Here is a 12,665-nt window from a genome sequence, read left to right as displayed (position 1 = left end):
TGCTGCAGGCCGAATATTTACGTGCTGTGTGGTGGTTTGATTCTGAGTCTCGGGACCTACCGACGTAGCTCAGCTCCCCAACCCCCTTCCCAAACCAGGGCCTCTTTTCTCATCCATCTCGGTGGGCTGGAAAGCTTGATGCTGGCATCAGCTTCTGGTGCTGCCTGGGCAGCAGCTCAGCCCTGGGTTTCCTGGGCACCCGCGGCGATGACTCCAGCCCTTACTCCAGCAGGGGCCCTAAGGAGGCAGAAGGGACGGGGAAGCCCTCTCTCTTGAACCATTGACTAAGAGCATCTTGCTCGCTGGGACCAGCACATGGTGACTCTGTGCTCTCTTCTGGAGTTCTCTGCTGGGCTCACCTCCTTGCCTGTGGTCTCCAGACCAAGATGAGCCCATCACTGGTCTAGCTGGCCACTTGCCCCTCCGTTGCTGGCCTGTAGAAAGCCCTAGAGTATCCTCGTCCAGGTCGTTCTGCGTTCACGCGTGTATTGGGCAGTCCCCACGAGGAGCTTGCCTCAGTTCCCCCTCAAACCCACGTCTGGCCCGAGGAGCCCAGAACCCATCCATTGCTCGAGACAGTGTCCTGGGACTGGGACTAACGGCTGTCACACACATTAATGTGTGAGAAGACGGTGTGTCGTTTAAATCCACATGACATAAGCAGTGCTGTCGACATTCATGTGCCATCAGCTCGGCGTAAACACCCTTTCCAGCCAAGAGCATGGATGGCCTGTGAGTTATACATAGTGTGAAAGCGCGTATCTTTCAGTGTTTGGAATCACGCCTTTTCCCGGGTTGATCATTTCTCTGCTACTTGATTCTCCACGCCCAGTGCCTGCTCTCACCTCACGATGTCTCCAGTTTGCCTGCTCCTTCAGAGGCACATGAGGCGCACCTAGAATATCACCCATGATAGGGGCATCAGTCCTTTAACTGGCTTTTGGAATTCGAGGTATAGTTTTCAGGGATGTTACCTCCAGAAGTCAGAAACAAGGCTACCCATGGAGGAGAAGTATTTAAAGAGTGCAGATGGGGGAGGAACCAACACAATGTCACAGTGGCAAGTGACCCCTTTTTCTTGCCTGATTTCAGGCCAAAGAAATAGAGGGAACGGGGACAGGTCAAGAGCGACCTAAGCATCCTAAACAATTAAAACATTGTTAAATGGGTAGAAAAGGCAGCCTCACACAGACCCCGGGTTTCAAAACACCCATCTCATCGTAAAGTGCAATATACCTCAATGAACCAAAAGGCTGTCTCTACATTCAACCCCTGCAGTATCTAAAGAAGCTATACTCAACCTAAAATAAAATAAATGTGTTTCAGCTCAACAAATGACCTAGATCAACAATTAGAGCCAGTTGTTTTCCTGCTTCCCGTAAAACACAAGCATCGGCTGGTGTTATCTATCGATGACATTCCAGCCTTGCAGAATGAGAAGAAAATTTCCCTCGTGGATCTTAAAGCCCTTAGATTATTATTTCCACCTAGAAAGTAATAGTGGCCTACTGATCTCCAGCAAAGCAAGAGCTTCCATTAAACTCATCTCTGTACTTTCCTATATATTTTCAGGTTTTGAAAAACAAAGAACAGCCCCAGCCCTCCCACCATAGTGCGTATACGTTGTATCAATTCAGGAAGAAATCTTCAGTCGGTACTAAGAACTTCAATACAAAAAAAAAAAAATCTTGACTGCAGTATTTGCACTTTGCACATAAACTTCTATATGAAAAGTGTTTGTTCTTTTATGAATCTGATTTCCAGCTTTCTCTGTACCTCCCATTTTCGAATGTGATTATAGGTGAAGTTATCCACACACACAGATCTGGGGGGAGCGCTCGTGGTCAGGGCGCAGCGCTCCTGTTTTCCATTAGAGAAAGGACTGGATAAAGCTGTTAGTGAGGAAATGGGTTTTGTGGTTCTGAAATAACGCTGATGGGGAAAAGTGGGCTTGGGAATGTGGGGGACGTGTTGGTTCACACTCGGCCGGGGGTTTTGAAGCAGGAAAGCATGCTGCTTCCAGACCTGGTTCCACAGAGCCCGCCTCCGTCAGCTCCCGTGGGGCAGCGGGCAGAGCAGGCTTGCCATAGAGGGGTTATTAAGTCATGTCAAGCTGTTCAAACCCTGGATTTCCAAGGAGATTTCTCTGTTCATCCTGAAAGTAAAGTGTGGCATTTGCCAAAATGGCAAAGGGGGTGCTGGCAGTTTTGAAAAATGGACACACAGCAAACTGAGGGTCTGCAGGGCGCCTGGCACATGCACCTCCAGCCTTCCTGCCGACACAGCCACAGGGGCCTTCAGAGACCCAACCAGAAGCCCCAGGCGTGCAGCTTTTCCTGACGCTTGTGGACCTCTGCCTTGTCTGTGGTGTCAGCACCCTGGGTGTCTCAGACTAATGTAGGCCCCTGCCACCAATACCAACACATGCACATGTGGACACACACAGATGCATGCATGCACACACACAGACACACATACATACACATGTGCACACACACACGCATCCAAGCCACTAGCAAGCACAGCTCAGAAGAGAAACAGAGCCACCCATCAGATAAACACAGGGGCTCACTTCATCTGCTGCCAGTTTGGTCGGCCCCTGGCTGGGGTGTGAGAGGCCTGCCTTCTCCAGACCTCAGCACCTGGGTCACCTGTGTACAAACATCCTTAGTCTGGGCTGCTGCACGAATAAATAAAGTGAGCCTTAGAGGTAAAATTTCCCAGTGCGTTTATGACTTTCACATTAAGTTTGCATCTATCTTTTCAGGTTTGCTAAAAAGCACCCACTCTTTTAGAAGGAAGGGTTGTTCAATCATAGAGATGTCTGCTTTGCGCCCCGCCCCCCCCCCCAGCCCCGCACCCAGCTGGCTGCATAAGGAGGTGTGCAGTTCCAGTTTATGGGCCTCAGAAAACCTGCGTGCAATCGGTGTGGTCACTCCTATTTGCCCAAACCTGGGGGGCTGGGGGTGCATACAGCCCTGCAGAGAAACCTGGAGAACGCAGGGAACTTGGTGTGGGAACCAGCACGCGCAGTGGACCAGACCAGACAGCTGCTTTGCACTGACGCGTTCTTCTCAGCCCTAAATTGTCCCAAGTGTACCTGTGAGTGGCCTATGTGTGTGTGTGTGTGTGTGTGTGTGTGTGTGTGTGTGTGTGTGTGTGTGTGTGAAAGATTGGGGGCGACTGGAAGAACGTGTAAATCTTTACGTTCATGTTTCGGTACCTGATACCCTGTGGTTATCGTGATGCTGGAAAATGAAGTCATTTCATTTCAGATGTAAATCCAGGAAAGGAATACAGAGAGGGAGACAAGACAGCGCCAGGAGCGCCGTCCACCATGGGCCAGGTGTTAAAATTCAGCGTGTGTCACCTCATTCTCTGCAAACGCCTGTTTTCCTTTACGTTCAAGATTTCAGAGTAGGATGCTGTACATTAAAACCTACACTCGACATGTTTTCACTTCAAGATGCACTTGCTCCAACGTGCCTTGTAGTGCTTCATTAATTTGTCTGCATGGCACGCATAAAGCTCTGTAGTCAATATCTCAGCATAACTTTCCACCACCCCTTTTCAAGGAGTGCTCTTTGTAAAACAGAGAAAATGGGTTCCATTAGTCAGGTATAATTTTAATTTGGGAGATGGCTGTTGAGTTCAGAAGGTGCTTATGCTGCATTTACACTAAGTGAGTGGAGAATGGAGGCTGCTGAACAGGAGGGAAAAGCCAGTTTTGCTGTTCTACCGAGGCAGGCCTTTGAAGTCACCTAATATTGTCAAAATAGGCTACTGATGTGGCCGAGGAACGAATAATGCATAATGCTGCCTGCTTCCATGTTCTCCGTTTCCCAAATGGTCTGGCTTGACTTAAGGATGACGGCAGTCTGGGGCCCTCATCCTTCCTGTTTGCAAAATAAAAGCAAGACAATTTCAGCTTCTCTCTGCGTCCCCGTCCCTGGCGTTTTCTGGGGGTTGCTAGGTGCTCTTTATTCCCAAGGAAAATGTCAAGTCTTTTCTTGCTTTTCCCCAACTCACTCCGCCTGTGGATTCAGACTCCACTTCTTTCTTGGGGCCACTGCTTCTCCACCCCTGTGCTGTGTCTCTAGACCCTGGGACCAACACCTCACATTCGCGAACATTGTTATTAAGCGTCTGTGCCTTCTGCACCTCACAGCACCCCCAGACTGAGTGTGGGTGACAGTGACCGGTGAGCACCCTTAGCCATGCCATCCTGGAGTAGAGCAGGGACCCTCCCGAACCACAGTTTGGATGGAACTAGTTTTTTCAGACCAACAATGTGACTCTCACCCACTAAGATTGTGCTGGGTTCAGGTCAATGTCATGTGACCCCCAGGGAGCTGCATTTCAGGACGATGAATCAGGGTCACTTTGGAGCATTGTCATGTGTTTTCCAGGATGCAGTGCCTGGTATGCTGATGACAAACGAGGGTGACTGTCCCTCAACAGCAAGACTCTTTCAGAGCAGATGTGATGCTAGCGGGATTTTGTTAAGTTGATGCGGGTCAGCGCCAAAGCTCAGAAAATTTAGCGTCCTGGTTGATTCACACTAAAAGGTTGATTCTTTTGCTTCTCGATAAATATCGTGTGCGCACACACACGCGCGCGCGAAGTGGGGGTTGGAAAAGGGACCCAGCCCCCTGTGACTCTGTCATCTCTCTTTCCAAACCCTCTTGAGGGAGGCGGCCTGCTCTCCGGCTCTGATAAGGACCTCGGCCACATCGAGTGCTCTGAGTTTGTGTCCTGCGCCAAGCCGAGCATGCGTGTCACGGGAACGGTGGTGTTTTCAGGCTGCTTTTTTTTTTTTTTAAAGATTTTTATTGGGGTATTGGGGGGGGAAGGGAACAGTGCTAGAGAATTGGGGGAAAGGGAACAGACAAGTTGCTGTCGTTTTGTTCTTCAGTCTAGTTGTGGAGGATGTTGCTTCACTGGCCCAAGTTGGCACCATCATTGCGCTCTTCCCAGGCGAGGCAGATCAGTCGCCAGCTTCTGAACTGCCACTCACTGCGGCAGCTGGCTACACACGGTAGCCCATGGCAAACCCACTGCCACAGGGGCTGCAGCCCATGCCGTCACCGGTGACTCACAGCAGCCCAGCTCCAGGTTGAGCTGTTGTTCAGCATCTTAGCTGTAGAGGGCAGTGTCACTGGCCCTCATATGTGGGATCTGAACCGGGGCCCTCTGGCGTCCCAAGCCAGCTCTTAACCAACGTGCCACTTGGCCGGCCCTCAGGCTGCTTTAATCAGACCTCATCACCAGGGTCATGTCCTTGCCCGCCCCACCCCTCAATCTCCACAGAGCCCCCCTTTCCAGGGGAGATGCCCGGCAGACTGTGTAGGAGCGTCCTGTAATTGAATTTAGATGTTTCTGTTTCTGAAATGAATCCCCAGGAGGCCTAGGCCAAATGTCAAGTATCCACATGGAGATAACATTGAAAGTAACTTCGAGAAGCAGCAAGCTTCGCGGGAATAGTAACGCTTGAGCTACCACGTTCTTCTCTCTACAACACGGAGCCACTTTTCCACTGAATGCTGAGGGAAGCCACAGAATTGTGTCGTGGCGAAAAAAGTGCTCTTTCTACCAGTCACAGCCATCTTTTAAAATAACTTTTTGTTGTGGCTGTGATTGGTGGTGGTTATTTTTGTCGTGATTGTGATGAGTGGTTATTTCTGGCCATTTAGATTTATTTTTTTACATATGCATGCGTTTTCTAGATATTTTATTAAAAAACGCCCATTTCCTTTATAACTGTGGGAATAATGAATATGACGGGTCCTGCAAAGGGTCCAGGGCTTTGAAATGCACCACAGTGTCCAGGTCTGGGTGGGCGAGGTGTCCAGTGAATACACACCTTTGAGCTTGTCCATGACACAGGCCTCTAACAGCGGTCCTGGCCAGAGCAGACTGACACCATCTCTGCTGATTCCTCTAACAAAATCTCATGGGGAGCCACTCGGCCAAGGGCAGCAGAAGTCACAGGTAGTGGTTTCGGAAAGGTAATATAAGTTTCCCTCTCTTCCCTAGCAAAAACTCAGGGGTAAATCAGTCTGGTTTCATTTTTGCTTTTTCCCCGAAGCTGCCACGCTCCCACGTTCAGGGTCACGCCTTACAGACGCTGATAGGAGGACTTGGTTCTATGTAGTCCCTGCAGCATTTTATTTTGATATCCAATGACTTGGGTCTCCTGGCTTCATTCTCCAATCAAGCTGGGAAAAAGAAAAACAAGCTTTGCGAGCCTCACTTCTCAAGCCACGTAGAACACCCACGGGACGCAAGGCTCCAGCTCCTGGGGACAGACCCGCCTCACCACTGATCTGCGTCCTGTCCATAAACACGTGGCAAGAGGTGCAGTGAGGACGCAGCAGATGCTGGCTGGGGTGTTCCCCCATGGACATGCGAGAGTAAGAAGACAGCTGTGTTCACCAACCGCGTGGAATCCAGGAGCTGCCCCAGTTTTCTGCGCGGGATCTTCCAAACCAGCTTCTTCTAGTTCCGTTTCTCAGACCTGATCTAAGACATGTGAGTTCTGCCCTGGGGGTGCCATTGAGCTAGCCGTGAGCATGGAAGGTTCCATAAACTGAGCCAAATAGGATAAGACATCCCCACATGGATCCGAGCACAAAATCAGGAGGGAGAATCATAGTCAAGGAAAGAGTGTCGCATCGAATGACAGTGTCAGAATGATGATGACAGGGAACATTTTTGGAGGCGTCACTGGAGGCTGGGTGCTGTGCTGAGCGCTATATTCCATATTGAAGTGTGTATTATGAAAAAATTTTCAAGTTATAGCATAATAATGAGATACCAACACCCAGGCCACAGAAGTTTAAGATGTTAGCATCGCCATTGTTACCTAAGATCTGTCTCTTTTAAAGAAGTAACACATTACAAATTCAGCTTAAAAATAAAAGAAGAAAAAAAATTGTAATTCCCTGCTCCTATCCCTTGTGTCACTGGAATTATTCATAGCACTTACATAAGCATACATAAGGGAAGACATTGTTGCTACTATTATTTTGAACAAACTGTTTCTGTTTGCTCAATTAAGAATAAGAGAAATGAAAGTTTTTATTTTACCTTCAAAAAAACTTATTTCTTCGAGATGAAATGGCTCAGTAGAGGCTATCTATGATGAACCATTCTAGCCCAATATCTGTTTTAGTAGCTATTCTATCTTTATCAATGAAAATTGTATTAAGTCCGCCTACCCTCGATTCTTGCTTTGCTTTCAACCGTTTCTGTGGTTCGTCCAGCCACATTTTATATTTTATGTTATAAAAGAGTTGTGTAACGTGCAATTTCTTTCTTCCTTGCCACTTTGATTTACATTCTCTGTGTCTTCCTAATGGTTTGTTGGTGTTGGCATAGCCATTTTCTATGAGAGTGTGTGTGTGTGTGTGTGTGTGTGTGTGTGTCCCTCACTGCACATTGTGTGAACGTTCTGTCTCTGCCAGAAAAGCAGTTGTGAACATTTTACTGGTCATCCTATGGATGGATGTCTACATGCGGTTAGATGGAAATATCATTCTATTTATTTCTTTTTACTTTTCTTCAGGCATATGGCAAGCCTCATCTGCAGCTGTTTCCTAGGCAATTTCCTTTCTGTGAATATCAACACTATTTTTAGATGTGAAAAAAAAAATGATGCTCATACAACACTTACATAAATATAGCTAAAAAGAGTTCAATTGAGAGATTGTGCCCCCGAAGTTAACTCCATCAGTTCCCCATGACGTGACAACTACCGGGGAAAAAATAAACATGGTTATGGTTCTCACCATTTCCCCAAATGTTCACGTAAAAAAAAGTTTCGTATAAAAATTATTTGTTATTACTACATAGCACTCTGTATCGACACTCATATATTAAATAAAACTTCCTGTCCAATTCAGATATATTTCAATAAGTAGAACTAAGACAGATAAAGTATGGATGAGAACTTAGGTTCTGTCACTAAACGCTGAAGTGAGGACAAGAAAACGCATTGAGCACAGACACACAGTAAATGACAGGGCATGACAAATCCCAGCACATAAAAGGTACATGCCAATCAAACAGATCTTGAAGAAAAGACTAAATTTGTTTCCCTAGTCATGTCTCCAAAGAATTCCAGAAGCTAAAGAAATTAGCTGCCGTTGCACATGCAAGACGGGAACCACAGTGAGGGGACTGAGGAGCCCAGGGCACAGACGTTAGGGAGGTGCTCACTCAGTCTTGCACAGTGCACGTCTCTAGCAACCAGCCACACCTCAGTCCCAGCCCTCTGCCTAGCAGCCCAACAGGCCAAAGCCAGGGCAGTGCTCACCACAAATAGGGCGCCTGAATTCAGTCATCTTTCAGACTGCAGCCCCCTGTCTATCATGGTGGTGCACTCCTCCAACGACAGAGTGATGTCCACAGGGTTCTCCAGGAGCTCCACGTCATTCCCGAGCCAGACCCAGTCATGGGAATGGGGGATGTTGCCTTGCTCGCTCACAGCAAATCTTTTGTGTCTGTATTTCCAAGCGAACGCCACACAGTTGATTAGGAAGACCAGGATGGCCAGGCAGAAGACGCAGAGCAGAGCGTACATGCCGATCTCCAAGTCTGTTAGCCCCCTAGAGGTCACCGTTAGGTCACTGGGATTATTGGGTTCCGGCAACTTCCCTTGAGCGGGGAAGCTTGTGAAGGAGTCTGGGCCACCGCCCTTGATTAACTTCTTCTCTTTTCTCCCCATGGAGACTGAGGGGTTGTGCTTTTGTTGGAACTTTCCACTTGGCCAACGGAGGCGCCATGTTGGAACCACCCCTGAACCACTCTCTCCTGGTTTCCTTCACGCTGTATGGAACTCCCGAGGTGGTCTTTGTATTCCCGGCTGATGCCCTCGATATCATTGGTACCTCCTTGGTGCTCATCGGTGTTTGGTTCAAATTTGACCTTGACGTTGCCTTTGCCCACGGCAAGGACACTCTTCCTTTTGGTCTTCTGACAAGGCTCACTAATCATCATTTCTAACTTAATCAAGGGCCCTTGCCCCTCACCCTCTGCAATGACAACCGGCCATTTGGGCTAAAGGTTTGCCTGGACAGACACCACCATTTCATCCAATGATGAGACAGAAACAGAAAAATCCTTTGGATCATAAATGTCTAAGGGTGTCACTGAACCACCACTGAACAAATGCTAGGGACAAAGAAAAATAAGCCTAAAGCGTTATGTTATCATTCATTTCCTTCCGATGTGTAAGCAGGTACACAAATGGGGTTTCCAGTAAAATACGTTTTCAATACACAGGCTGAGTAAAATGAACCCCCATATTTTAAAATCTGGATCAGTTGCCATCATAAGTTAAACTGGCATCAAAAGTGCACTGTAACCCCACTAGTGTGAGGTTACATATTTCAATGAACGCCGTGCTATGGAGATTAACTTACCGAACGTCCTATAACAGAATTTGACTTTGAATTTTCCAGAAAGAGCTTGCAAGATCACATGACGCATCTGAATCAATTTTAGGAGCCGCTAATCAGGCTGCAGCTCGAGATGGTACCCCTTCAAGCGTTCTTGAAGGGAAAGCTGTACTCCTCTGAGGTAGCTGAGAAAAGATGCAGGATGGGGATTGGAGTGCTTGGAGGACACAATGACCTTGGTCTAATCGGAACGGATTTGCTGCAAATTTAAAAATGGAGCAGAGGTTTGAAGTTGCCCATACCTAATACACACCAACAGACACCTGGTGCCTATTAGGTCTAGTTGCTTACGTAGCTGAAATAGAATTTCCAAGTGTCAAATATTATTTATGTTAGAAAAGTGGAAACCTGTAATCCTTTGGTCTAGCAGTACTCTTCCTTCCTCTAGCAGATAACCCACTGCAAAATGGCATATGGACGCGTGGTCGGTGTATCAAAGCATAGAAGAGCAAAATTTATCCAAGCAATGGAGCACGTTTCTCAGAGATGAGTCAGACTCTGGCTAGAAAGCAGGAAGAAGCTTTGAGAATCACAGCCCCGGTTATGAGTGCTCTACTGACCCCTTTGCAGGATGTGAGGGACAAAGAAGGAGGCTCAGTGGACCAGGGACACAGCACCCTGGACTCTTACCTGCCGTGGGGCTTGAAGGATGTCCTGGGCCACCGCTGTTGAGACGATGGCTCTTCTGTCCACCCTGTGAGGCTGCAAAGAAAGGGACAAGCCTGCCACCAGCTGCACGCCCAGGTCTGCGATGGTGACGCGGTCATCCAGGATAATCACTGTCTTCTCAGCCAGGATGGAGTCAGAGAGAGGTGAGAGGACCTTCAGAGGAAGCAAGAAAGCTAGTCTCTGCTCCAGCCCTGGTGAGAAAAATAATATTTAAAGGAAAGAAAAAGATAAAAAGCCCACAAAAGAAAACGGATCTTTATAGTCAGATGGATGTCCTCTTCTCAATCAGAACTGTCCCACAATTGTTCGAAACCCCTAACGTGTGCTCTCAAGTTTGCTGCTGGTGAATTCCTCGAGAAGCACAAAGTAGCTCAGACCGAGAAAGCTAAAATGTGCCCTTCCTTCATCAGGCTGCGGTAACAGATCCAGGGAAGGCACTTGTGAGGTCAGCAGGAAACACTGTCCCTCCCCAAAACAAGCTCCCACTGTCTAGTCACAACAGTGCCCTTATTTGGGTGATGACCACCTTTTTTACTCACCAAGAAACACTGTTCCCTAAAATCCAAGATTATCAAAACAGCTTGCTCTGTGAGATCATATCAGGAAGAATGGTAGCCCTCTCTTGCCCTGAGGGTCTAAGTCACAGAGAAGCAAGTCTGATGTCCAGCCCAGATGCCAGGACTGCAGACGAGGGATCTCTGAACACAACGTTTCCCATCCCTGTGAACTCCGGGTTCCCAAGAAGCAGGACCCTGGGTCCACCCACAGCTTGGTTGGCACACAGCCTCACCCATCAGATTACATATCGTCTAGGGTAGCTTTCATCCTACAATAGCAGCCGCAGGGACCATCTGCCAGGCGAAGTCAAAACAAGTGACTGTCTGGCCTTCTACCAACACAATATGCTAAAAATAAGCTGTGATGTCAAGCTACTTGGGCCGAAATCTCTTATCACTTAGGGGAAAAATTCTAGAAGTCTTGGATTCTTAATCTGGAGAGTGAGACTGGGAGTATAACATTTGCCTTCTAGAATTGTTGTGAGAATCGCTAGTTGATTCGTGTAAAATGTTGTTTGAAGCAGCCTGATGGGTTTCACACACACACACACACACACACACACACACACCATCAAGCAATGAACCCAAGTCTGCAGACACCGACCTGAGCGGTCCACAGCTTTAACTCAGTTCAGATATGATCTGCCCAGAGGTAGCCTCAGGTCCCGCAGGTCAAGTGCTCACTCCCACAAGACCGCCCCCACTTCTGGTGCCAATCGCAAGTCCAGTTGTTACCTGTGCTTCTGACCGACCAGCTACAGATCTGAAGTTCCCACGACCCCCTCCTGGGGTTCAGTTAATTTGCTCACAGAACTCAGGATTTTTCTGGATTACTGGTATATTACAAAGGATACTAAAGATATGAATGAACAGCCAGATGAAGGATACATAAGACAAAGTCTGCAAGGATCTGGAACACAGACGCTTCTGGCCCTGGGGATTTGGGCCCTGGCGCGTGGATGTGAAATAGTTCACCACCCAGAAGTTCTGCAAACCTTAGGCTTTGGGGGTTTTCTGGAGGCTCCATTACCCTGGAGGACTGATTAAATTATTGGCCATTCAGTGACTGATCCCCACTTCCTGGAAATCAGGTGATGGAACTGAAAGTTCCCACCCTCTATTCCTAGTTGGTTCCCTTGGCAACCAGCCCCCATACCCTCATTAATATAAACCCAGTGGTGGTGGGAAGAGGCTTGTCATGAATAACAAGATACCCATTTCACATTTGTGGCTCTGAATTGATTTCAGAAACTGAGGACCAGTGACCCAACCCTCTAACAAAAGATATTCCCATTGCTCTTAACACTCAGGAAATTCGAAGGATTTGGGGAGCTGTGAGCGGAGCTCTGGACAAAGACCCAATATGCATGTATTATAAATCACACTGTCACCAGCCATCTCCAGCACGCCAACCAGCTCTTGGAAGAGCACTGGCTGCTGTCATCTTTCATATTCTTTCATATTCCCTACTTAGACCTGATTTCTAACCATGGGCTACGTCCGGTTGCCCACGGTCTCCCAGAGGCCATCTGAGCCCTCAGCCCCCTGGTGACAGCCTGGACAACCCCGTCACCAAGCAGGACTGTTCTCTGCTGCCTTTTTAAACTGCCAGCTGCCAAGCAGGGAGCTGAGCAGCGGTCATTAGCCACAAGCCCTGTCTGCTTAAATAATAGCATCCACTTTAAGTGGCTGTTAGACTTCATAGGACATAAACGCCTCCATCTCTAATTCACTTTCTGTTTTCACAACAGGATAGGCACTTTATCCGCTCGTTTCAGCTTTTCTTGTGCCTCGCAAATCAAGTATGCAGCCCCAGGCAGTCACTGGCTGCTGTGTTATGCCCGTGTGCTGGGGAATTCGCCTCACAAAGGCTCGATTCGATGCCCTGAGCTGATGTTTCCAAAGTCGAAGTAAGACAGCAGCAACCAAAAAAAAATCACTTCTGTATGATTATATTTGGGCATGTTTTCTTTTCTTC

At 47.9% G+C, this 12,665-nt stretch overlaps 1 protein-coding gene across 1 annotated transcript in view; it reads right to left on the bottom strand.

Moving 5' to 3' along the window:
- Nucleotides 1-7,870: 7,870 nt before the first annotated feature.
- The window catches only part of LOC109375457 (transmembrane protein 132B-like), a 73,059-nt gene continuing 68,264 nt past the window's right edge, over nucleotides 7,871-12,665 (bottom strand). The window contains 4 exon segments of the mRNA XM_019630846.1: nucleotides 7,871-8,713; nucleotides 8,716-9,035; nucleotides 9,426-9,492; nucleotides 10,092-10,283. Coding sequence (XP_019486391.1) covers nucleotides 8,342-8,713; nucleotides 8,716-9,035; nucleotides 9,426-9,492; nucleotides 10,092-10,283 — 951 coding nt within the window. The 3' untranslated portion in view covers nucleotides 7,871-8,341.

Source organism: Hipposideros armiger, unplaced genomic scaffold, assembly GCF_001890085.2.
Source record: "Hipposideros armiger isolate ML-2016 unplaced genomic scaffold, ASM189008v1 scaffold_955, whole genome shotgun sequence".
NCBI classification, from domain to species: Eukaryota; Metazoa; Chordata; class Mammalia; order Chiroptera; family Hipposideridae; genus Hipposideros; species Hipposideros armiger.
Note: the sequence above shows the minus strand (reverse complement) of the source record. Positions and strands in the feature narration are given on the sequence as shown.